General features: G+C 40.1%; 1 protein-coding gene across 10 annotated transcripts in view; it reads right to left on the reverse strand.

Moving 5' to 3' along the window:
- Nucleotides 1-238: 238 nt before the first annotated feature.
- Tet1 (tet methylcytosine dioxygenase 1) overlaps nucleotides 239-24,304 on the reverse strand; it is a 122,317-nt gene continuing 98,251 nt past the window's right edge. For all 10 annotated transcript variants that reach the window (XM_013072998.3, XM_087184785.1, XM_021259492.2 and 7 more), the window contains 4 exons: nucleotides 23,667-23,756; nucleotides 22,362-22,499; nucleotides 16,672-17,023; nucleotides 239-10,734 (listed from right to left, as the gene is read on the reverse strand). In XM_013072998.3, coding sequence (XP_012928452.1) covers nucleotides 9,845-10,734; nucleotides 16,672-17,023; nucleotides 22,362-22,499; nucleotides 23,667-23,756 — 1,470 coding nt within the window. In that variant the 3' untranslated portion in view covers nucleotides 239-9,844. The remainder of the gene's footprint in view (nucleotides 10,735-16,671; nucleotides 17,024-22,361; nucleotides 22,500-23,666; nucleotides 23,757-24,304) is intronic.

The raw sequence follows: 24,304 nt of genomic DNA on the forward strand, positions 1-24,304 counted from the left end.
GAGAGGCAGGGGCTGGAACCACTGAGCTAAATCCTTGCCCCCCCCCTTTTTTTGTGGTACTGGGGATCGAACTCAGAACCTTGTGCTTGCGAGGCGGGCGCTGTGCCACTGAGCTAAATCCCCACCCCCTCCAAATGTTAAATCTTAAAGAGTCTTTTGTAGTTAAAATCTGACTTTTATTGAACATTAAATTCTTAAAATATGGTTTTGAAGAGGAAAGAAAAATTAGACTACCAGGTGCAAAATAGAAGTATAAAATTTATTTAAAACCACCCACAAAGGTTCTGTGTAATCAGGAATGATACAATTTGCAATAGTTTTTTTTTTTAAAAACTCATGACAAAGATTTAAAATATATTTTCAGTTACAGTATTCATTTAGCCTTATTCAGTTAGAACAATTAAAAAATGTATGCTCTAAATAAATGACACACAAGGAAAATAAAATAGACAATTTCCACAGCTATCTTTACATGTATGTTTCAATACTAGTACATTTCAATGCGTTTTGCTACATAAACATGAAATCATGTACAACTGCTGTGCACCAAAATTTAGCTTAATTAGATCTTTCAAGTAACAAGCAATTCCACCTCACAAGTCTTCAAGTACTGCTAGTAAGCGTTCCCTTGTCCACAGGGGGCAAAATGTTGAACATGTATTAAGATCATCATCATTATACAATTATCTTTCCCTTCTACATGGTGAAGTGCTTTTTTTTTTTTAACTGTTTCCCTCAAATGTCAAAAACTAAAACATATTTTGTGGAGTTTTAAAAGCATTTTCTCGCAAACATTTCAATATATGGGCTATTTAATACAGTAGGACCGCAATAAGTACCCCCCCCAAACAGTAAAAAATAAATATTAACTATATTCCAGAAGTCAAGTAGAGACAAGGGATATTAACTTATGAAATTGATATTTCTCTATTGGGAATTCAGTTCTACTCTATTTCACCACAGTAGAGAATCGGTGAATATTTTACCCCCACCATTGACAAGCATTCTGGCTTCTCCTCTAAATCAAGCTAATGACATTTGTGTGAATTTACTTGGTAAGTAACCATGTAGCATGAGAGACCATGTACAAACTAAGTAGTTCATGTTTATCCCTCTGCCAAATTTTACAAAATTTCTGGTTAGGGAACACTTCATGACTTCTTACTAACCCAAATATGACCATCCAGCCATACGTCACAATGCAAAAGCTGCCCTTAGTTTTTACTATAAAAGCATTTCTGAAAAAATATTTCTCTTTAAGCACCTATCACAATGTTATCTCATAAAGGCTAAAGAAAAATATGAGCATACATTGCAATAAAAATATTGAATCTTTTTTTAAAGAGCTGTTTTTGTAAAGTCTTATGCCATTAATCATTTAATTATAGCACAAATAGGCATTGATGATAGGAAGTTACTGAACTCACCAAAACCATCAAAAGTGGATTAGAGTCCGGCCCCCCCCCCAAGAACCAGGGATCAAACTCAGGAACTTGAGCTTGCCAGGCAGGCACAGCACCACTAAGCTACATCCCTGGACCCAGATTAGAGTATATAAGTTGGGCCGATTTTTATTTTGTTCTTTTATTTTTGTGACCTAGAAGGTAATGGTGAGATAGTCAAAATGTCCTACCTCTTTAAATTACACGTTACTAGAATAACCTATATATAAAGAGGTTACTATAAACTTTACAAATGTCATTGTTTTTCTTAACTCTCTGGGCAAAGTCATATTTATCCTTTGACCCAAAGATTTTGTGTGGCTGAAAACAAAGCAGAAAAAACAAGACAAATTCAAATAAGTAAAATAGTAATTCAAACATTCAAATTCAAAACAGTACTACTACCTTTTGGAGACACCAATAATTTTTCATTTATATTGGGAGGGGCAGGGAACTAAAACTGATTACCTAGCACCATTTCCTTCAAAAATATGTTACTTCAGTAAGGTTCAACAAACATATTAAACTTTGATTTGTGAGGTGCCAAACCAAGCCTTTTGTTAAAGTAGTATAAAAAGTTATTATGGGGAAAAAAAAAGTTATTATGGGGCCGGGGATCTAGCTCAGTGGTTCCAACCGACTGCCGTGCAAGTGCAAGGTCCTGAGTTCGATCCCTGGTACCAAAAAAAAAAAAAAAGAAGGGAAGAGTAAAAAGACTTAGGATATGTTATGTACATGTACCAACTCCCCAGGATAAATGTAATCATTATGAACTGCAAATATGTAGTACTAAAAATTTAAAAATAGAAAATGTAAAAATAAGGAGGGCCGGGAATTTATCTCAGTGGTTTCGCAGCCTGCCTTGCAAATGCAAGGACCCCAGTTCAATCCCCGGTAACACCCCCCCTCCCCCCACACCGAAAAAAAGAATGAAACATGAAAAACTTACTTAGGGAACTCCTCCTGTTTTTAAAGGGCTAGTCTTTATTTAAAAGAAAAAAAAGGCCGGGCATTAAGATGAGTATCACAGTGCCTGCCTGGCAAGCAGAAGGCCCTGAGTTTGATTCCCGGTACAGAGAAAAAAAAAAAAAAAAAAAAGAGAGAGAAAAAGATAAAATGTCACAAAACTAAGTCCTAATACAGAAGTGCTGAATCCGCCACCTGCTTCACAAGCCCAAGGTTCTGGGTTCAATCCCTGGTACCCATGCCCCAAATAAGTCCTGGAAATTCAGGGAGTCCTTCCTTCATTCTCATGAGAAAACAGCTGGTTAAATAAATGGAAACAAAATATTTCAGAAGCATAGTTTATAAATAAAATTTTAGATTATTCTCAGATCATGTGTGACAAAATCTCTACTTGAAACACTGTCTTCTTCATCGAGTTCATGGTTCAGAAATGCACATAGCAGTCTACAGACACTGCATTCATTCTCAGACTGGTTAACTTGCTGCCCAACTCAGATCAAATCATCTGCTATTCCTGCTAACTGCATGTTTCCCAATGGCCAAATGGGAACGATGTTCTCCACGCAGCAAGAAAAAGTTGCACAGAGGAAAGCAGGTTGATAACCTCAAACATTACAAATTATAGGGACCATACTATGTATTACTATCATGTCTGTGTTCAAAATAGTTCCTTATTTTTAGCAGCTATTTTTGATATAAATAAATAATTACAGAGTACAGAGAAGAAATGTGAACATTTCTTGCTTTTGAGTTGGCACAGTGAACCTTCAGTTCAGTGGCTGATGGAGCACATTTCTGTGTAATTCCTACTCTTGAACTTCCTTTTACAATTCATCTAGGGGCTTCTGACTGCTTATCACTGTTAAGAGCTCTTCCATTACTTTGGGTTCATTTTTGAAAACTTTTCTCACCCAGATTGTATAAAACTTTCTACTATTGCCAATAACAGAGAATCCCAAGTAAATCTACATGAAAATAGATGCCACCCACAACATGTGTTTGAGAGACAAGGAAAATAGGCAAAGAATATAATCTACTCTATAGATAGGACTCATTACTAATTTAGTTACTCGCCAGCAAATTTAAAATTTGTAAGATGCATTATACAGAAATAGCAAAGCCACACAACACAGAGGAGTCTTTTAGAATATTTAACTTAGTATACTTTTATCTTTATTTTTTTTTGCAAAACACTTGAATACCGATAAAATAAATTAAATATTGTTCAGACATGTACACAGAGACCACTTAATATTAATATTTGATACATGGTCTTGTAACTACTACCGATTCCTACAAATTGAATTCCCTTCAATCCAAAAGAGCTGACTAAAAGCCCTTCCCACCTGGCTGGGTGTGGTGACGCAGGCCTGTAATCCCAGCACTTGGGAGGCTGAGGCAGGAAGATTGCCTCAAGTTCAAGCAAAGCGTGGGGTACATAGTGAGATCCTGTCTCAAAAAAAGAAACTCTTGCACCTTTCTGAGTATTATGTCTAAAAGGACTTATGAGTCATAATTTGAAAAGATAAAAAGATCAAAGATCACTGCTATTCTTAAAATGAACCATGCCTATTTATTTGTGTAGGAGATCTGGAGACAGGAGAGAGTAGTAGGAAAGCAACAAATTTTTAAAGAATATCAGGGTACAGTAGGTGTGATGGTGGATTTCTGTAATCCCAGCACTTGGGAAGCTGAGGCAGAAGGATAACCACAACTTCAAGGCCAGCCTGGGCCACATAGTGAGTTCAAGGCAGCCTGAACTGCAATGCAAGATCCAGCCTCAAAAAAGCCAAAAAAAAAAAAAAAAAAAATTAGAGGAACAGATAAATTTAAAAAGAATGAAAATGTGCTGCAGATACAGCTCAATGGCAGAGCACTTGCTTACCATGAATGAAGCCTTGGGTTCAATACCAGCATAAAAACAAAAAAATTTAAAAGTGTACTCAGTGACTCTGCATCTTCAGTAAAAAGAAAAATAACAGCAACCATTTTCTGGTCAAGGATTATAATAAGTTAATACCTTGCCAAATGAAGAATTACTTTCCAACATTGTTTCTCCTACAATAAAAATCTTTCTGACAGCTGTAAAATATTTTTCTTATGAACAAGAGAGAATGTCTTACATAATGGCTGTTAAGGGCAAGATTATTATTTTTAGGATAGCTAGTTTCATACTGTTTAACCATGAGTCTGCACGATCACACACACACATAAATGGGTGAAAAAAGCAAACAGATTTATATCTGATAACATTCCTACCTTGGACCAAGTTTTGCTTCAATGTGAGGGACATCTATGGCTGAACAAAGGAGAGAAAACTTAATAGTCAAGGCAGGATCATGGATATTATAGTAGGAATGGAAAGGGAACATAGGAAGTGAAGAAACAATGAATGTTGGAATTTTATTTTATAATTTTTGGGGTACCAGGGATCGAACTCAGGACCTTGTGCTTGCCAGGCAGGCACTGTGATGCTGAGCTACATCCCTGGCTCCAATGTTGGAATTTTAAAGCTAGAAATATTATGTATGCTACCAAAAGGTGAATTGCAACACTGAAAATAAAGAGTGGTACAAGAAGGAACATATTTTGGTTACTTGAGGGAATAAAAGTATCTGTCTTTTGAGCGAACAGTGGTATTTGGTACCCAAAAGAAAACAAGGTAGATTGTGTCTCCTATAGTGCCAGCTACTCGGGAGGCTGAGGCATGAGGACTGTTTGATCCTAGGAGTTCAAGATCAGCCTGGGCAATACAATAAGACACCATCTCCAAACAAACAAACAAGCAAACACCAAAACCCATATTATCATCCAGAAACTGAAAGGCAGAAAAAGTTTGTAGAGTTCAAAGTAGACAAAAATAATAATGTCCCACATAGAGTCCAGCTGTACCACCTCAGAAATTAATAGAACTCAGTTTCTATTTAATACAGACAAAATAGACCCCTGAACCTCAATGTATACTAAGAAAGCCCAGATTCTGTTTCTAATAAAGGATATAATGACTGATTTTCTGAATTACCTTCCTGCCATCATTGTCTTTTCGTTTTTACGGTACTGGGGATCAGACCCAGGACCACATGCATACCAGGCAAGAGCTCTACTGCTGAGCTACATCTCCAGCCCTTCCCATTTTTAATTTTGAGACACATGGGCTGGGGATTTAGCTCAGAGGTTCCACCACCTTCCTCCCAAGCACAGGGTCCCAAGTTCGATCCCAGGTACCTCCCCCCAAAAAAACAGACAGTCTTGCTAATTGCCAAGACTAGTGACAAACTTCTAACCCTCTTGTATCAGCTTCCTGAGTAGCTGGGAATGTGGACATGTAACACCATGTCTGGCTCAATCATCCATTTTTTTTTAAAAACTCCTATATGCCCAATACTAGATTCCAGGTGGCTAAAAGCCTCTGATGTAGAAGCATTTGGTACCTGTTCAATGAAATGGCAAACAGACCATTGCCACACTTTGCAAGATGACTTAACTGGATAGCTTCAGAGGTGAAAAGCACCCAAATTCCCACACAAAGCCTGTTAAATCAGACAAGGAATCTTGACCCAATTTCACTGTTAATGTTCTTTTTCTGAACCTCTTAGGGAATAAAACAAAAAAGCCATTTTATTTTTGTACCTAAATAAGGCTATTTCCCAGTGATAAAATACACTCTGAGAAAGAAAATCAAGTTTTATAAAGTCATCTAAACCATAGAGGCCGTTATCTGTTTAGAGTCTAATTACAAACTGATACTAATATCTGCTACCTGTGATTGAATTGTGACTTTCTACCATACTACATTTTTTCACAATTCCTTTGCGATCAATTGTACAGAAGATGAAAACTTGTATTAAATTTATACACAAAAAAGATTTCCATGCATTACGGTGTGAAATTGAAGGTAGCTATGTATTCAAAAACTACCCATTGAGATGGCACCTTCAAAGGAATTGCTGTGCCCACTACTGGTGAAAACTGTCATGCAATGTCACAAATTTGTCCCAGATAAAAAGTATCAATATAACTTTTGCTTTAAAAAGACTACTTTGGGGGGCCAAGGATTTAGCTCAGTGGTTTTGCCACCTGCTGCGCAAGAACAAGGACCCGAGTTCGATCCCCGGTATCAAAAAAAAAAAAGACTACTTTGGGGTAATTTTCATACATGCAACTGTGGAATGATAGTAGGAATCACTGGAATAATAATAACATTAGAAAGTAGGTTACTTTACAGGACTTGAGTCAGGAGCTCATTTACACAAGGGTATGCATTCAATTAAGTATGTATTGGGGTTATGTCTGAATAAATTGCTTATGGAGCTCAGCCAGTGAAGTTCTATATTTAGCAAATGAAATCATTTTATCCACATGCAGATTGACAAAGATTTGGAAAATTACTCAAGATGTATTCATGTTGTAAAAATTTACCTGCTGGTATTAGCCTCACTTTCCAATTAGGTTAATGACACTGTCTATTTGGTACTTTGTGTATGAAATGGAAACAGCAAGCAAAGGAAAAATAAAGAATTCAGTGATACCCTGGTAGCCATTAAAAATGGAGTTTTGAGGGGCAGTGTACTATTTTGTACAATTCTATACCAGGCAGTGGTTACTCTATCGTTATAGCTGGTGAATCTGTAATGTATTATGAACCAGCTGGGCTAATCTGGAAATCATGTATCATTGAATTCAATAATATTATGAACAAAGGTAGAAGATTCACCCCCCCCCCCTTTTCTGGTACCAGGGATCGAACTCGGGTCCTTGCGCTTGTGTAGCAGGTGTCGAAACCACTGAGCTAAATCCCTGGGCCAAAATCCCCTTTTTGAGTTCTATAAAAAAGGGAAAAGAAAAGGTGATAATAGTAAAACATAATACAGGTGTAGAAATAAGGCTGGATGACCAATTTTATGAGTGAAAATGTTATTTCAAATTCTTGCTTCATGAGAAAGTATTCTAAAAGCAGTGTAGCCAGCATACAATCACAATGCTGCAGAACACTGAATAAGCACGAGCTTTGTAAAAACCACAGGGCAGAGACTGGGATGGTAAAGTGTTACAATTCAGAAAGATTCCAAAAGAGCAGGAATAGAGTGTTTCCCCACAGCGGGGACACTGGTGGAGGTAGCCCACTCATGGTGTTAAGAACACCGGAATGGAGACATTTTAGTTCAAAGTAGCTATTTTCATGGACTTATTTTGGTAAACTGCAGCTAGCTTCACAAATCCCAAAAGTCCTGTTAATCAACATTGGTGATTAAAGTTTAGGTTATTAAAAAGTTATTTAATATGTCATAGGTGGTTCAAAGGCTTTTGGTAAGTGTGCATTGGAGGAATGGATAGATGGAAAAAGGGCCCTAAGATTTCATCCATTAAATCTTGTAAGGAAACAATTTCTAGTGGGAGCTAAGGCCTAAAATCTAATTTCACAAGGTGTATTCTTGATCTAATACTAGTAGATATCTTATTGAAGCAGCTGAAGCAATAAACAATCACTTTTATTCTCATATAAGAAACCTTAGGCTCAAAAAAATACATGTTTTAAAACGAACTCTAAGGCACACAAAATACTAAAACAAGTCAACAAATTACCCTATTTTACATATTCAGTAAGCAGAAATCTACTTGTACAAGATGGTCTATCAATGGACATATATTTACAATCCCTTCATATTCCTTTACTTGGATAAGTCAAAAGCTTTAAACTGATATTTGCACCATATATATTATTTTAATAAGTTATAATAATGAGTTTTTCTTTAGCCTTGCATTTGCACCACAATGATGAGTGTTAGCAGGTGTGGTTTCCTATGGCATCCAGGGGAGAAGCACCATTGAGGTTTCTATACTCCCGAAGAATCTAACACTTTGAATGCTATAGCACCTCTGCATTTTAACAGAATCAAGTATTTGATTGAAGGTTCTTGTTCCTAACATTTTATTTGGGTAAACCTTTTTGTGTTGCTATAAACATTAACTCAACAAAATAATGGGGATAAAAAGGGGAACCCTAAAATATATGGAAGGACTGTTTTTCTTGTTAGCTACACCATAGACAATTTTTAAAGAGAAGAGGAATTACTATTTCTCCAAATCCAGTATACTAAGGTTAATGAATGGATTAGTTCTAAATGGACGAGAACTAATTAATGTTTATAGTACCATTTCTTACTATTTGACTGAGAGATGGGGAGATGTGACAATAATGGAGAACTTGTTTTCAAAAGATTTCTACAGGATTCCTTTTTCACTTATTCTTCCTTAAATTGGACTACAGAACAATCAAGGCAGTTTCGGATGGGGAAGAGTTCTGGCTACTAATTTTTGCATTTTATCACCTTGAAACATCAGAAGCATTTGACTCCTCTGAATCCCATATCCTTTTTTTTGGTACCGGGGATCGGGGATCGAACTCGGGTCCTTGCGCTTGCGAGGCAGGCGGCAAAACCACTGAGCTAAATCCCCGGCCCCCCATTTCCTTTTGGAAACATTGTTGATGGGTTATATTCATAAAGCTGGGATAAAAGAAAATTGAGACTATTGTTGACCACACTCTTAGTTTAAAAAAAAAAAAATCAGTGTTGATATGTCCTAATTCCAATTTTAGAGATAAACTATTTTATATAAGTAGCTAATATGTAATGTGAAAGGACATATTAAAAGAACATAAACCACATACATGATTCGACTACATATTGCAGTTAACAAGATGGAACTCTACACAGCAAGAATAAATGATTTCTCTTGTATGCAAATATGCACAAACAATAGACAATAGGATTCTTATACTATACTATTTCAAGTTACTTTTAAAAATAGAAAGTGCTTTTAAAATATATATTTACACTTTATGAACAGCCTCCAACCATTACTAACAAAAATGATTTCAACAGGAGGAAGTATTTTAAGAGAGAAAGCATTTCATTGGTTTATTTCAAAGGTTCAAAGGAATATGCCAATTTTCTAGCAATGATTGGAAGATGTTGGAAAAAATGGCACCATGAAATAATTCAGCTTATTTTTAACTGTGTCGATGTGGTTAAGCACCAGGAGCTGTGTAGAGTTAACGCTGTGTGTCTTGATTTTACATCTTACAGCATGAACCTGTTAAATTCCTCTAAAAATGACTTTTGTTTCATAGTAAACAGACTTAATTTAAAGCACCAAACTGAGTGATTCTATCAAGGTTAACACCTAACCAAAACATTTCTTTATATATTTAAAACTATAAAACTTTTATTTTTGCTTAAAATGTGCACCTTCTACCAATTGTCAAAATATAGTCACAGTTAAGTACCCACCCCTTTAAAAAGAAATTTTTTTTTTACCTCGGACTTGAAATGGGTGAGATGAAGATTTAGTAAACGACAACATGACTTTCTTTTAACAGCACCTTGAAAAAATACACTGCACTAGCAAAGGCATTGAGAAGGGGACAGAAGCCTTCAGACCCAGTGGTTATAGGGCCCTGCGACGTGTGTGAGAGCGTAAGGGGACACAGTGACAATGTTGTCGTGGGTTAACGTTAATGCTTTGTGAGAAGGGATTTGGTTCAATTCGTTTACTTCAAGGAACAAGGCAGTGCCCTCATCAGCTGCCTGCTCTTTCTGCTCTGAGGCCTTTGTTTTCTTATTCTTGGCTTCTTTAGCCTCAAACTTTATCTTGTTGAGTTCGAAACCGTGTTGGGGCTTATTCAGGTTTTTGTGCTGGTAGAAGACGAGGGAGAGGCGCGTGGGGTGGTTGCGGTTGGGGTTGGCAACAGGGGTGGTGGCGTGGAGCTCACGGCGAGCGCACTCGATCAGCACTGAGCCATGCGTGGGCGCGATGGCTACCCCGCCCACGCTGGCGTCCAGGAAGATGTGCTCACTGTCCGACCAGTACTCGTCCAGGTACGGCAGCTTCTCCTCAGCAGGGAACAGGAGCTCGTCGGACAGGGCGTCGTCTGACAGTGGCTCATCCCCTTCCCAGTGCTGCTCCTCCTCATCCGCCAGGCAGGATGCGAGGAAGAGGGGCTGCTGGCCCGGATGCTCAGCCGGGCCAGGGGGAGGCTCGGGGTAAGCCAGGGGCTCCCGCATGGGTGGGGACAGGGTGGGGACAGGAGCTGCTGCACTCTCCCCTGCAGCTACGTGAGCACCTGCGGGGGCTGCAGGAGGCGTGGTGCAGGGGTCAGTGCTGCTTCTCCCCGGGAATGCGAGCGAGCCTATCTTAGGGTACCTAACTGGAGTTGCTGTCAAGGGAGGAGGCTTCAGGGGACAGAAGACTGGAGACAGGTTTGCCTCTTTCACGGGGTGAGGCATGGATGGGACCGATGAATAGCATTTAGTGTTGTCTGAACCTTTGAAGATAAAATGGGGTTTAGTTTCACTTTTTATTCTGGGTCGCATTGTCTCACTATTATTCCTTAAACAGAAAGGGACATCAAATGTGAAAATGAACACAAACTATTTTGGTAATTGTCATCTTTCTTTCTTTTTCGGTTTTTTGGAGACAGGGTCTCACTATGCAATTCAGGCTGGCCTTGAACTCAGTGATCCGCCTGGCTCAGCCTTCCAGGTGGTGGGATTACAGGCATGCACCATCAGGCATGGTTGGTAATTGTCAGCTTTAAAGGGTTTTAAATTTTTATCCCCCCGTGCTAAGGACTGAAACTAGGGCCTAGAGCATGTCAGGCCAAAGCTCTACTACTGAGCTATACCTCCACCTTGATATACTTTCTTGTCCAACAATTTTCCCTAAGTTCTTCCAAAGATGTAGCCAAAAGGATAAATATTGTTTTAAAGGCGTAAAGTATTAAAAATGCTGTAACTACCTATAAGGTAAATACTCCAACTAAACACCGGAATAATAATGCAAAGACACAGAACAATAATAATCTACCCAAAGAGCTGTTTCAATGCCTTTTAGGTTATTTCATGATTTGATTTTTGGAAAGGAAAAATAAGCAATAGCTTATAAATATTTATGTGAAATAAAAGCTTCATGACTCTTCAGGTCAATTACTGGGGAAGAATATAAAATTTTGTAGATGCAAAGGAACAACAAGTAGGTAAGGATGCTAAGTAGGTAGATCATTTCTACCACATTGGTAATTGTAGGTAATTTACTGTAATGTTGTAGGCCTCAACAAATAGAAACATACTTGTTGAATATATAAGAAACATTTCTATTTGTTTTGAAGTTCTATTTCTTTGGAAATGCAAAAACCATAAATTTTAGCACCAATCTGAAAAAAAATAAAGCAGTCCTGTTTTGAAATAATAATATAACAAAAAAACTTGATCAGCTTCAGATCTGCAGTTCTCTTCTAAATAAGAATTACCATAGTGGAAGAAATAATGGATGAGGTTGATGTGATTTGCCAAAATTGTTTGGAATAATAATAATAATAAAAAAAGAATCATCTGAATAGCCCTAGGGCTGGTGGTGTGCATCTGTAATCCCAATACTCCGGAGGCTGGAGCAGAAGGACTGCTAACAAGTTGGAGGCCAGCCTGAGCTACATAGTGAGACTCTTAAAAAACAAAACCAAACCAAAAAAACCCCCATAAACCAAACCAAAACAGAAAAAATGGTATTACCAGGAATTGGGAAACATGCCTGTAATCACAACATTCTGGGAAGCTAAGGCTGGAAGATTAAAATTTGGAGCTCAGCTTGGGTAATTTAGGAAGATCCTATCTCAAAATAAAAACAAAAACGGTTGGAGATGTAGCTCAGTGCAAAGCACCTAGGTTCAATCCCTAGTAACACAAACACACACACACACACACACACACACACACACACACACACGCACGCAGGAGCACTACCTGAGGAAGCTTATGCAACTATCAGTGGCATCATTATGTGAATTATTGGAAGAAAAAAAAATTTTTTTTTGACATAGGCTCTCACTATGTAGCCCACGCTGGGCTCCAACTTATGGTGATCATCTTGCCTCAGCCTCCTGAGTGCTGGGATTACAGGCATGTGGTACACCACACCTAGCTAAAGGAAAAATATTAAAAGATTAATGTATCTTTTATTGAGTCTTTTTTTATTGAGTCTTTTATTGATGTTAAAAAATTCTTTTATAGGTAAAAAATGCAAAGGATTAGAGACAATGGGTGAAATATTGTTCATTTGGCTGATACCACGGAACACTAGAAGAATCTGGCTAAGAAAATGACATCCAGAAGACATTTACATTTAACTTATGTATAGGGATAGCAGTGGGGAATGATTGACACAGGGTGAAAATGATCTGACTGCTCATTTTGAGCAGCATGGAACTGTTAACTATCAGTAAAAAAAAAAATGGGGCTACAACCAAGAAGGAATGTAACCCTGTCTCACTTTTAGTATTTCTCTTCTAAATTAGGAGGCTAAGGAACATTCTGTGATTCTTTCGTGGGGGGATGGGTTCTGGGGGCTGAACCTGAGGCCTTGTGCCCACTCCATACATGCTCTACCACTTGGCCACACCCCAGCCCTCCCTGTATCTCTTAAGTGTGAAGCTCAGCATCAATTCATAACCCCGCCAAGGGCTCCTTAGAGAAATGCCTGGTTTTAGATATGGGGCAGAATTATATGATCCTGCAACATCTTGTAACAGAAGCTAAGAAAGCTATTAAAGACAACCAGAATTGCAATAAAACAATTCCCAAGCCGGCTTCAGGGGTTTCTACACACCAAAGAGGAAAAGATCTGAACATTCTGAAATATTTTAGAATTTTGTTTTGCGGGGGGATCAATATGTACTGACAAATAATCCATATTCAAACATTTGTGAAATCAAAATGATCCAGTACTATATTTCCCAAGCTGATTACACTGGGAGATACTTGAAAACCAACCTGTGTTCTGAAAAAAGGCAAATAATTAAGCTTTTCATTTTTTGGTAGTAGGGATTGAACCCTCTGCACCTAGGTACATCCCTAGTATTTTGTTTTTTCTTTAAGTTTTTATCTATGATAGGGTCTCACTAAATAACTAATTTGCCCAGATTGGGCTTGAAACTGTGATTCTCCTGCCTTAGCCTCCCGTAGTGCTAGGAAAAATAGGCACTCTGCCTTACGGATTTATGCTGCTTCTTTGTACCAAATTATTGATAAGGACAATCTTTCTTTTTAAAACAATATCAATTAACAAAAGAATGATAAATTGCTAATTGTAATTAAGACTATAGACAAAGATCATGAATGTTTCCCAAACAATTAGGTAAAAAGCTAATAGAAAACTTCATAATCAGTAACTCAGGTCAGCAACAGTTGACCCACGATCGATGTGAGTATCATAAAATGAAACTATCAGACACTATATTCTCCCAGATTTGAAGAAACATAGGGAAAATTATGTATAGGACTCTCTCTGTGCTATTTAAAATAATAAAATGAAGAGGAGAAAAAGTGAGCCTTAAAAAAAAGAGGCTTAAAAGAGATATTAACATATGTGATCTTTCTTTAGATATGGGCTGAAACAAACCAAAAGTAAAAAACAAAACTTAAATAGACAACCAATGGAGCAATTTTTTTTTTTTTTTTTTTTGAGGCAGGGTCTCTCCTTGTAGTTCAGGCTGGCCCTGAATTCACTATGTAGCCTAGGCTGACCACAAACTCAGTGATCCTTCTGCCTCAGCCTCCAGAGTGCTGGGATTTCAGGCGTGCACCACCATGCCCAGCTGGAGCAATTTTTTGTTTGTTAGTCAATGCCGAGGGTTGAACCTTGGGCCTTGTGCGTGCTAGGGAAGTGTTCTCCCCTGAGCACTACCCTTCTGAAGCAGTAATGGCATCATTAGGGTGTTCTACTTGTTTTGTTGTAAGTGCTACTGTTATAAAGATTCATCTTGGGACACATACTGATGAATCCATGGTTAATAGCGGATCTCTAAAGGGTGGGGCCTGAGTGATTAAATGAGTATGATTTTGTATTGAAACATTCTGCATGGGGGGGGGACTCATTATACAATTTCCTCTATTTTGTATGGTTTTGAAAATTTCCCATTAAAAAATTTCTCGACTCTTACGATCTTCGCTACATTCCATCCATGGCTTTTATTATCAACCCTAAGAATTCTTCCCATTTTAATTCACTTCATTTATTTGCCAGTCCAACATTGTCCAGAATCACCAACAGCCTCCAAATGTAACAGTGACACCTGTCTTCTGAGTCACTTTCCTAGGAGTAACTCTGGCAATTTGGTCGTCTCCTCTCTGAAACGGGAGAGCCTGGCTTCACTCTTGCTGACCAGACCTTCTAAGTCTCTCCAGCTGCTTCCTCCTCACTCTCGAAACCCAAGAAATCAAAATTCCCAGGGTTTTTCCTTGAATCATTCGTACCTCTTTTAGTTTCCTTGTTTGAAATACTGCCTCAGTGCTTGCTGCCCCCTAAATCATTTTTTTTTTTTTTTTTGGTACCGGGGATTGAACTCGGGTCCTTGCACTTGCACAACAGGCAGCAAAACCACTGAGCTAAATCCCCGGCCCTAAATCATATCTTTCAATATCGTGTATCTCCACTGGACATGTCAAAATGTGGGCTCTCACCTCCACATCTATCTCTCCTGCTCTTCTCTCCCCATTCCTCATTGGTTGACAGTTCCTACATCCTTCTAGGTTCAGGCTGGCCTTGAATTCACTATGTGACCCAGGCTGGTCTCTAATTCAGAAATCTTCCTGCCTCAGCCTCATGAGTGCTGGGATTACAGGTGCATGACACCATATCCAGCTAACTCCATATTTAATATATCAGGAATCTCTATTGAAGTTCTCTTCAAAACATACTCTGTGGTGTTACAAGCCTATAATCCCACCACTTAGGAAGCTGAGTCAGGAGAACTGATTTGGGTCTAAGGCCAGCATGAGTTATATAGTGAGACCCTGTCTCAAAAAAAACCCACAAACAAATCTGAACCAGACATTTCTCATGCCCTCATTCATTAGCTACTCTGGAGCTCCATCCTCTCCCTGTTATTAGGAGGGACTTATGATTTCTCTCACGTTTCTATCATCTGCCCATTTCATTATGGTTTCCACCCAGTGAGCAGGTTTATGTTGGAACCTGATCAAACCTTGCTGTGGGGCCGGGGATTTAGCTCAGTGGTTCCGGCGCCTGCCTCGAAAGTGCAAGGACCTGAGAGTTCGATCCTCGGTACCAAAAAACCCCCAAAAACAAAACCTTGCTATAATCTGACCTCATCAGTAACATTTCCGAAGCTCACAAGGCAGGCTGATCCACCAAAACCGAGATGAACCGCTGGGCATCCACTTAATTCTGAGACTGCCTCCCCTGCTACTTTCGGTTAACATTCCAAGCCAGGCTGACCCCTGCCCACCTCCAATACACAGGCCTTGAGCTTGCTGTTTCCTGTACCAGAACACTGCTTCTCCAAAGATCCCACTTTGGACTCTTCAGGCAGCACTTTCCTCAAATGCTGCATTCGCAGCCAACCTCCGGCCCACCCAGCTGGATGTAGCCCTGGCGGCAGCATCTCCCTCCCCTCGGATCCTGTGTTTCCAGCACAGGGATGGCTCAGACCAGTGCATGCAGATGATGCCACACATGAAAAGAAGGCTTCCCAGAAGTGCTGCTGTTTTATGTATACCAAGAAGAGTACGTAGGGCTTGAAAATACACAGGGGATTCACAGGCACACTGGTAAGACCCCAAAAAGCTGTGTCACTTTTTTGTTCACTTTTAACCCTGGTATATATGTAGAAATATATTCAGCGTCTTAGTTTTTGTTTTTGGTACCAGGGATGGAACTTGGGTCCCTTGCGATTGCGCAGCAGGCGGCAAACCCACTGAGCTAAATCCCTGGCCCCAGGGTCTTAGTTTTTCACAAGTTTTTTTTTTGGTACCGGGGATCGAACTCGGGTCCTTGTGCTTGTGCACCAGGAGGTGAAACCACTGAGCTAAATCCCCGGCACCCCAGTGTCTTAGTTTAAACCCTAAAACAAATTATAATAACCAAAGTCAAATGAGATTTTAGCTAGGCAGGTGTGGTTGAACACACCTGTAATCCCAGTACTCTGGAGGCTGAGGCAGGAGGATCACCAAAAGTTTGAGGACAGCCTGGGCTACATCTTGAGTTCAAGGCTAGCCTGGAACATATAGTGAAACCTTCTCTAAAACAATAAAAAAAGTAACTAGTGTGTGAACTACTGTCTTCTCTCATACTGGCTCATCTCTAAGGGGGCACCAAAGACATAGGAGAGAGGACAGCAGGTGCAAGGGAAGTCCAAACCCTCTGCCCACACAAGGCTACCGAGGAAGTGGGCAGGTCCTGGGCTCACCTGGGATGGGCAGTGATGTTGCCTTGCTGTTGTTGGCCATGGCAGAGTTGTTCTTCCGCTTGACCCGAGGACTCTGCTTCTTCTCCACCGCCCTGATCTTGCGCTCCAGGACCTCAGTCATCATTGCTGCCCGCTTCTTCCCAGAGCGAGGTACTGGCTGCGTGAAGCGCATCCTCTTCCTCCGAGTGGGCTGGAGGACCTGCACAGCCCCCGACTGGATCTTGGCTTCCATGCCTTCCTTGGAGCCAAACTCATCTGTGTCAGACAGTCTGTACAATGGGAGGACGTGGAGCTGCTCATCCTCGGGGATGACGCCCAGGGAGCGGTTATCTTCCCGGGTCAGAGTGCAGACCTACAGGGAGGACAGGGGCCGGTGGGAGAAGAGGTCATGTCAGTGCAGTCTTCCCTCCTGGCAGCACTGGGGCCTGAACCCAGGGACTGTACACTGAGCTCCATCCCAGCCCTTTGCACATTTTCAGATAGCCATGCTAAGATGCTAAATTGGCTAGATTGGGCTCTAACTTTGCATCCTCCTGCCTCAGCCTCTCAGAGTGCTGGGATAACAGGTATACATCGCCATGGCCATCCTGAGCCATTTCTGTTTTCCTTTTGTGACATTTTTTTCTTCTGTTCCAGTAAGGAATAACATATAAATTTATTGTTCCTATAAATGTACATATTTACTTAAAATTTTTTCTTGAGAAGGGGGGGAGGGAACTCTTACAAAGAATTAACACCTGTTAGGTTACATGTACCAACCACCTCAAGGAGTATAACCATTACATACTGCAAACATGTACAGTAGCAAGAAATCTATTCATCTTTTATTTAGTTTTGTTGTTTTGAGACAGGGTTTCACTGTATAGTTCATTCAGGTTGGCCTCCAACTCACTATGTAGTAGGCCTTGAACTCACTAGGTAGCCCACGCTGGCCTCAAACTTGTGGATCCTCCTGACTCTGCTTCTGAGTGCTGGGATTACAGGCATGTACCACCACTCCCAGACACTCTTCTAACTCTCATTATACTTCTACATTGTACATAAATCAGAATGAACCATCACACCTCGAGACTGCTTGACCTTTGCAACCTAATATAAATATTCTGCTTTATCAACTAATATTTCAGTTGTAATTACTTTTCACTAGAAATCCATCACAATTATATGAAATGATTTCATTTTTTTCATTAAAAACATTTTCCCTAGAGATAAGAGCTCATTTTAACATAATAAAGACTAGAGGGCCGGGGATTTAGCTCAGTGGTTCCCGCACCTGCCTCGCAAGTGCAAGGTCCCGAGTTCGATCCCCAGTACCAAAAAAAAAAAAAAAAAAAAAGATTGGAAATAAATGATACAGGCAGATTTCACTTTTCAACGTGTCTTGGGTTTCCTGATAGATGGAACAATGCATACAGATGGCAGAATGGCTTATGTCTACCTCAATGTTCCCCCAAAGCCCAAGCATTCACGAATGGGGGCGCTTTGGTAGTGACTGAGTCAAGGATGCATGACACTGGCTTAAGGGTGTTGTAACTGGATTAATCCACTGATTGGTGTGGGTGGCACCAATAATAGGCTTGTAGCGTGGATAGGGTAAAGAGGGGAAAGAAGGAAAGCTGGCTCACTGCCGCTGCTTTTTTCCCGCCTACCCTGCCATGGACTCTTTCTCCTCTGTGATGCCCCTCTGCCATGCCATTTTGCTTTGGAGTCAGCAGATTATGGATTGAAACTTCTACAGACTGTGAACTGAAATAAACCATTCCTCCTTTAACTTGGGTATTTTGTCCTAGCAATGAGAAAAGTAAGTAGGATGTATGGTATAGCAAAATTCACCATAATTTAAACTCACAGTACTTTCTTAATATTTCTAGTAGTATTTAAAAGATTGGAAGTACTGAACTGTCATGGAGGCTAAAATGGTAGTACTTTGAAAATGTCTGAAACCAGAAATCTTTAATTGATAAATGTTTACTTCAACTAGGCTTTTTTTTTTTTTTGGTACCGGGGATCCAACTCAGGACTTTGCGCTTCCGAGGCAGGCAGCAGAACCACTGAGCTAAATCCCTGGCCCCTCAACTAGGCTTTTATTTTTTTCTTTTTGGTTTTGAGATAGGGCCTCACTATGTAGTTCAGGCTGGCACTGAACTCACAGGGATCCTCCTACCTCAGCCTCCTGAGTGCTGGGAGTATAAGTGTGCATCTCCATGCATGGCCTTTTTGTTTGTTTTTGAGACAGCGTCTCTCTATGTTGCCCAGGCTGGTCTCAAATGATGGTCTTATCTTAACTTTCAGAGTAGCTGGGATTACAAGTGTGTACCTCAATGGCTGGATAGACTGACTGATTTGAGGTGTTGGAGACTGAACCCAGGGCCTTCAAATTGATCCAGCCTTTTTTTTTTTTGAGACAGGGTCTCACTGTGTAGCTCAGGTTGGCCTCAAACTCCTGGTGATCCTCCTGCCACAACCTTCCAAGTGCTAGGATTACACACCTGCACCACTAAGCCTTGCCCCTGCATTTTTTTTTTTTGGAGGCTAAGTCTCACTAAGTTGCTAAATAGCCCAGGCTGGGCTCAAATTTGTGATCCTCCCACCTCAGCTCCCCAGGGTGCTGGTATTATAGGCCTGCATCACCCACCCCTAACTTCCCCCAGTTTACTTTAACCAATTTACTTGTCCATGTGGAGACTGAAGAGGGGACAACTAGGAGATAAGATAAGCAGAAAAATTAGGAAACAGGATGAAAGAAGAGACTTAGTTACAATTTCAAGATTAGAAAATTCGGAGGCAGGGGGGACAGAGGGGAGAGAAAGGGGTTGAAAAAAATATTTAAGGGGAAAACAAATAGAACTTTGACTGATGGGAAGGGGACCAAGAATTGGAGGGAAGGAGGGGAACTGGACAAGAAAGAGAATTACGACTTGTTATGCACATGCACCAACATACCATGATAGATGCAATTGTTTTGCATTGCAAACATATACTAATAAAAAATTAAATGACAAGATGAATTTTTTTTTCAAGATGAATTTTTAAAAAGACACAAAACACTGTTAAAGTCAGCGAAAAAGGAAATTTAGAAGGATGTCAAAGAACAAAGGGAAATCTTGAACTCAAACTTGGTTTTACTCTGAACCTAATCCAGCTTGACGTCAAGGCAGTTAATGGAAAAAGTCCTGACCAAAGGGTAATAAAGAATCACTACCTGGCCAGGATTTACCAGGGTGGAATTTTTGTTGTTTTTTGAGACAGGGTCTCATCTCACTATATAGCCCAAGCTAGCCTCAAACTCACAGCAATCCTCCTGCCTCAGCCTCCTGACTGCTGGGATTATAGGTGTGCACCACCACACCTGGCTCACCAGGATGAATATATGTAACTTCATCATTTGGAGATGACATTGGGCTTACAGAAATGGTGGCACATGCTTATAATTTCAAGCACGTCAGAAGCTGAGACAGGAGTGTTGCTGTGAATTCAAGGCTAGCCTGGGCTACAAAGTGAGAGACCCTGTCTCAAAAAACAAAGAGAGGGGAGGCTGGGGATTTAGCTTAGTGGTTCCGCCAGCTGCCTCGCAAGTGCGCCTGCCTCGCAAGTGCAAGGTCCTGAGTTCGATCCCCAGTACCAAAAAAAGAAAAGGAGAGAGAGAGAAGAGGGGATTGGGAAAAAAAGAAGAATCAAGATATATCATGTACAGCTACAAACTCCCTTTGATGAATATGATCCTTATGTATATTTAAATTTTACCAATGAAATTAATTTTTTAAAAAAGAAAAAGGTCACAAGACTATATTCGTTATTAGTGGTGAGGAATGATTTGCAACCATATGATTTGGCCTACTAGGTCTACCCGGACACACTTATGCTGACCAAGCAAGGAAAGAAGACTACTTTGTGTATTTCTTTGTATCTCATCATTTTTCATCATCTCTTCAGATTTAATGAACGTTTCAAAATTACTGGGCAAACCAAAAAACAAAGAGATTATTCTCTTTCACAAGGTGACATGAGCAGGGCGAGGTGGTGTATACCTGTAATCTCAGTACTTAGGGAGCCTGAGGCAGGAGGATCCTAAGTCAGGGATGGGCAATTTAGTGAGACTGTGTCAAAAGTAAAAATGAGCCACCAGGCGAAGTGGCTCACCACTGTACTCCTAGTACTTGGAGACTGAGGCAGGAGAATTGCGTTTCAGGCCAGCCTGGACTACAAAGCAAGACCCTGTCTCAAAAAAATAAGAAAACGAAAAATCAAAAGAAAAGGAATAGGGATATAGTTCAGTGGTAGAGCACCCCTGGGTTTGATCCTCTATATTCCCTCCTCCTCAGCCCCCAAAAACAAAACAAAAACACAGAAAACCAGAAAAAAAGAAAAAGAAGTAACTTTACAAGGTGGTAAAGTGACTACCTGGCAAGTGCAAGTCCCTGTGTTCAGTCCTCAGCACAGACACAAACACCACACAACAAAGAGACAAAGGTTTTGATTGGATTGAGGTGGATTATGTTCAGACTACAGACATAGCCCACAGAACCTGGAGTCAGGGGCTGGGAATTTAGCTCAGTAGTTGCGCTGCCTGCCCTGCAAGCACAAGGACCCAAGTTCATCCCTGGTACCAAAAAAACCCAAACCAAACAAAACAAAGAAACAACCTGGAGTCAAACAACCACTGGTAGATATGGACTGGGATTAAAAACGAATTGCAGGGGTCCAGGGATTTAGCTCAGTGGTTCCTCGCCTGCCTCATAAGCACAAGGTCCTGAGCTCAATACTCCCCCCCAAAAAAGAACCAATAAACTGGTCCATACAGTGGTGCACACCTATAATCTCAGAGTCAGCAGGCTGAGGCAGGAGGAGACTCAAGGCTACATAAGGAGTTTAAAGACCATCCTGGAATACCAAGTAAGATGCTGGCTCAAAAATCAAACTGAATCCAATAAAACTCCACACAAAAACCCTGAAGTACACATGCCAAAAAGAAAGCCAGGAATGGTGCTGGATATTAATAATGCTAGCACTCAGGGAGCTGAGGCAGGAGGATCATGAGTTTGAGGTCAGCCTGGGATACATAGAGAACCCGAGGCAAGACTGAACCACAAAGTGAAAATATCTCAAACAAAACAAAACAAAAACCCCAAACAAACCAAACCATACAAAATGGAAAATTAACTTAAGTCAACTTTATGTGCTCCTCCTGCTCAGCCTCTGCAGTGCTGCTGGCGTTACAGGTATGCACCACCACAGTTTGATAGCTTCAAATAATCCTGTACTCCTTCCTCCCAGCAAAAAAAAAACATGATTAAAAATATGAATTAGATGGCCAGGGATTTAGCTCAGTGGTTCCACCGCCTGCCTTGAAAGCTCAAGGTCCTGAGTTTGATCCCCGGTATTCCCTCCCCAAAAATATGATCTAAAGTTGGCCACAAAGCGAGGCTTGGTTTATAATATGTTGGAAAGACATTGATAATGTTTAATAAACATCACCCACTCGATATCTAAGTTTTACACTTGATCTTAGCCAAAAGGCTGAGAAGCAATCCATATCTAAGTTTTAGTGTATGTGCTGTGAAGGAAGCACATCCCACACGATATCTAACAATGTATGACATGCAATTTGTCACAACAGTGATCACATGTAAAGACTGCAGCCTAGGCATGCTGTGCCAGAGGTTCCTGATGCACAGCCCCATGGCGCTCACCACAGTGCTTCCGTTGTTCATGTTGTGGATGTCCCGATGCGGATGTGCACAGAAGTCCAGGCACGCAGTGACCCCGGAGAAAGGGCGACCTTCCTTTCGACCAAGCCGGCATTCTCGGGCAACGTGTTCATATTCCACCTAAAAGGATGGAACCACAAGACTCAAGAGATAGAAAGAATCATTTCTAATAAACAGTAGAAGTAACCTCCTAATTGTGTAATTTCTGAGCTTTCTGAGACCACAGTGTATTGTTGTAATGAATGCGTAGCTTAGCAAGAGTCAGGAGAAAGTGCTTGAGAATATACAGCTTAAAACCATAACCCCTGACTGCATCTGAAGGTTGAGGGAGGACCTGACTTCCTGGTGGTGGTGGTGGCTAAAAAAGTAGCCTAAATGATTTCATTACAAATAAGTGCTTTAGGGTCCAGAATTTAGTTCAGTGGCTTTACCACCTGCTGCGCAAGTGCAAGGACCCAAGTTTGATCCCCCGTACCAAAAAACAAACAAACAAACAAGAAATAAGGACTTTATTTGGCGCTTAGGAGGCTAAGGCAGGAGGATTGCTGTGAGTTCAAGGATAGCCTGGAATATGTAGTGAGACCCTGTCTCAAAAAAAGGAAATCAAACCAAAATCAAAACAATGCCAGCCTGGGGATTTAGCTCAGTGGCTCTGCTGCCTGCCTTGGAAGCACAAGGTCCCAAGTTCGATCCCCAGTACCAAAAAAAAAAAAGTAAAGTTGGAATTTAACCAAGAGCAAGCTATTCACAAGAATCCAAATAAACTAAAGATTTTTAAGGAAATAGACTTTTGATGCTGGGTGTGTAGTACCATGTTTAATATCCAGCACTGTATTTTAAAAAAAATTTGCACTTATTTCCAATTTCTATATGCTTTGCAAATAACTTATGTGTAAGGCCCTGGGCTCAATCCTTAGCATGTCCCCCAAAAGTAGAAACAGTCATAATTCTGCCACCCTGGTATTTTAATCAAACTGATGTAAAAGGATGACATATTTTAAAGTATTAGATCATTTTAAAGCAATTCAACAAAAATTGTATATTAAAATTCAAATTTGAATAGTTTTCTATTAAGGAGTACTTTATGTGTTTATTTATTTTTTGAGACAGTGTCTCACTGTGTAGTTGAGGCTGGCCTTTGACTGTATCCCAGGCTGGCCTTGAACTCAAGGCAATCCTGTCTCATCCTTCCAAGTGCTGGGATTACTGGTGTGCGCCACCATGCCCCGCTCTACATAGAAATCTAAAACCATGCTGAAGAGCACTGTTAAAGAGTCCAAAACATACCTGATTTTGGTAAGCAACAGGTGCATACTGCTTATAAATTGGAGCTAATTCTGTAGCCAGATTCTGTAAATTATCTTCCAGGTTCTTTTCCTATAGGAAAAGACAGTCCATATCTAGGTTATTTTATAATGACATCTAAATGAGCATAAGGTATGAAACTGCATTAGAAATATTTGCTGATGCATAATCTATACTTACCATAACAAAACAGCTACCATAGAAAATCAGCGGAACTATTGGGAATTGTTATGCATAATTACATTTTAAAAATGAGAATTGCTCTAAGTTAACTAGAAATGTAAATACTGCTGAAGATAATAAAGTTGCGCAAGTGGCTCACATTGCTAAGAATGAGAACCATAGTTTATATTTATTAAACAGTATTGGGTACTTCAAATAAATGAAGACCAGGTCAGGTGACTTAATATGATCAAGGTGACATAGTGTGCTAACAGAGGAGAGAAACATGCATAAAATACAAAGGATGCACCACATCCTGTGCTGAATCTCAACTATACTATGCCCTTAAAATAATACCATGAACAATTATACTTTTTAGAATGGTAAATTTGGCATGACAAGTTTAGTAGCTGCCTCATCTGTAAGATCAAAAGTAATCAAGTTGGGGCCAGGGATTT

The sequence above is a fragment of the Heterocephalus glaber genome, unplaced genomic scaffold (assembly GCF_053883595.1).
Source record: "Heterocephalus glaber isolate CG9 unplaced genomic scaffold, H.glaber_assembly_v1.0 deba00001497, whole genome shotgun sequence".
Lineage (NCBI taxonomy): Eukaryota > Metazoa > Chordata > Mammalia > Rodentia > Bathyergidae > Heterocephalus > Heterocephalus glaber.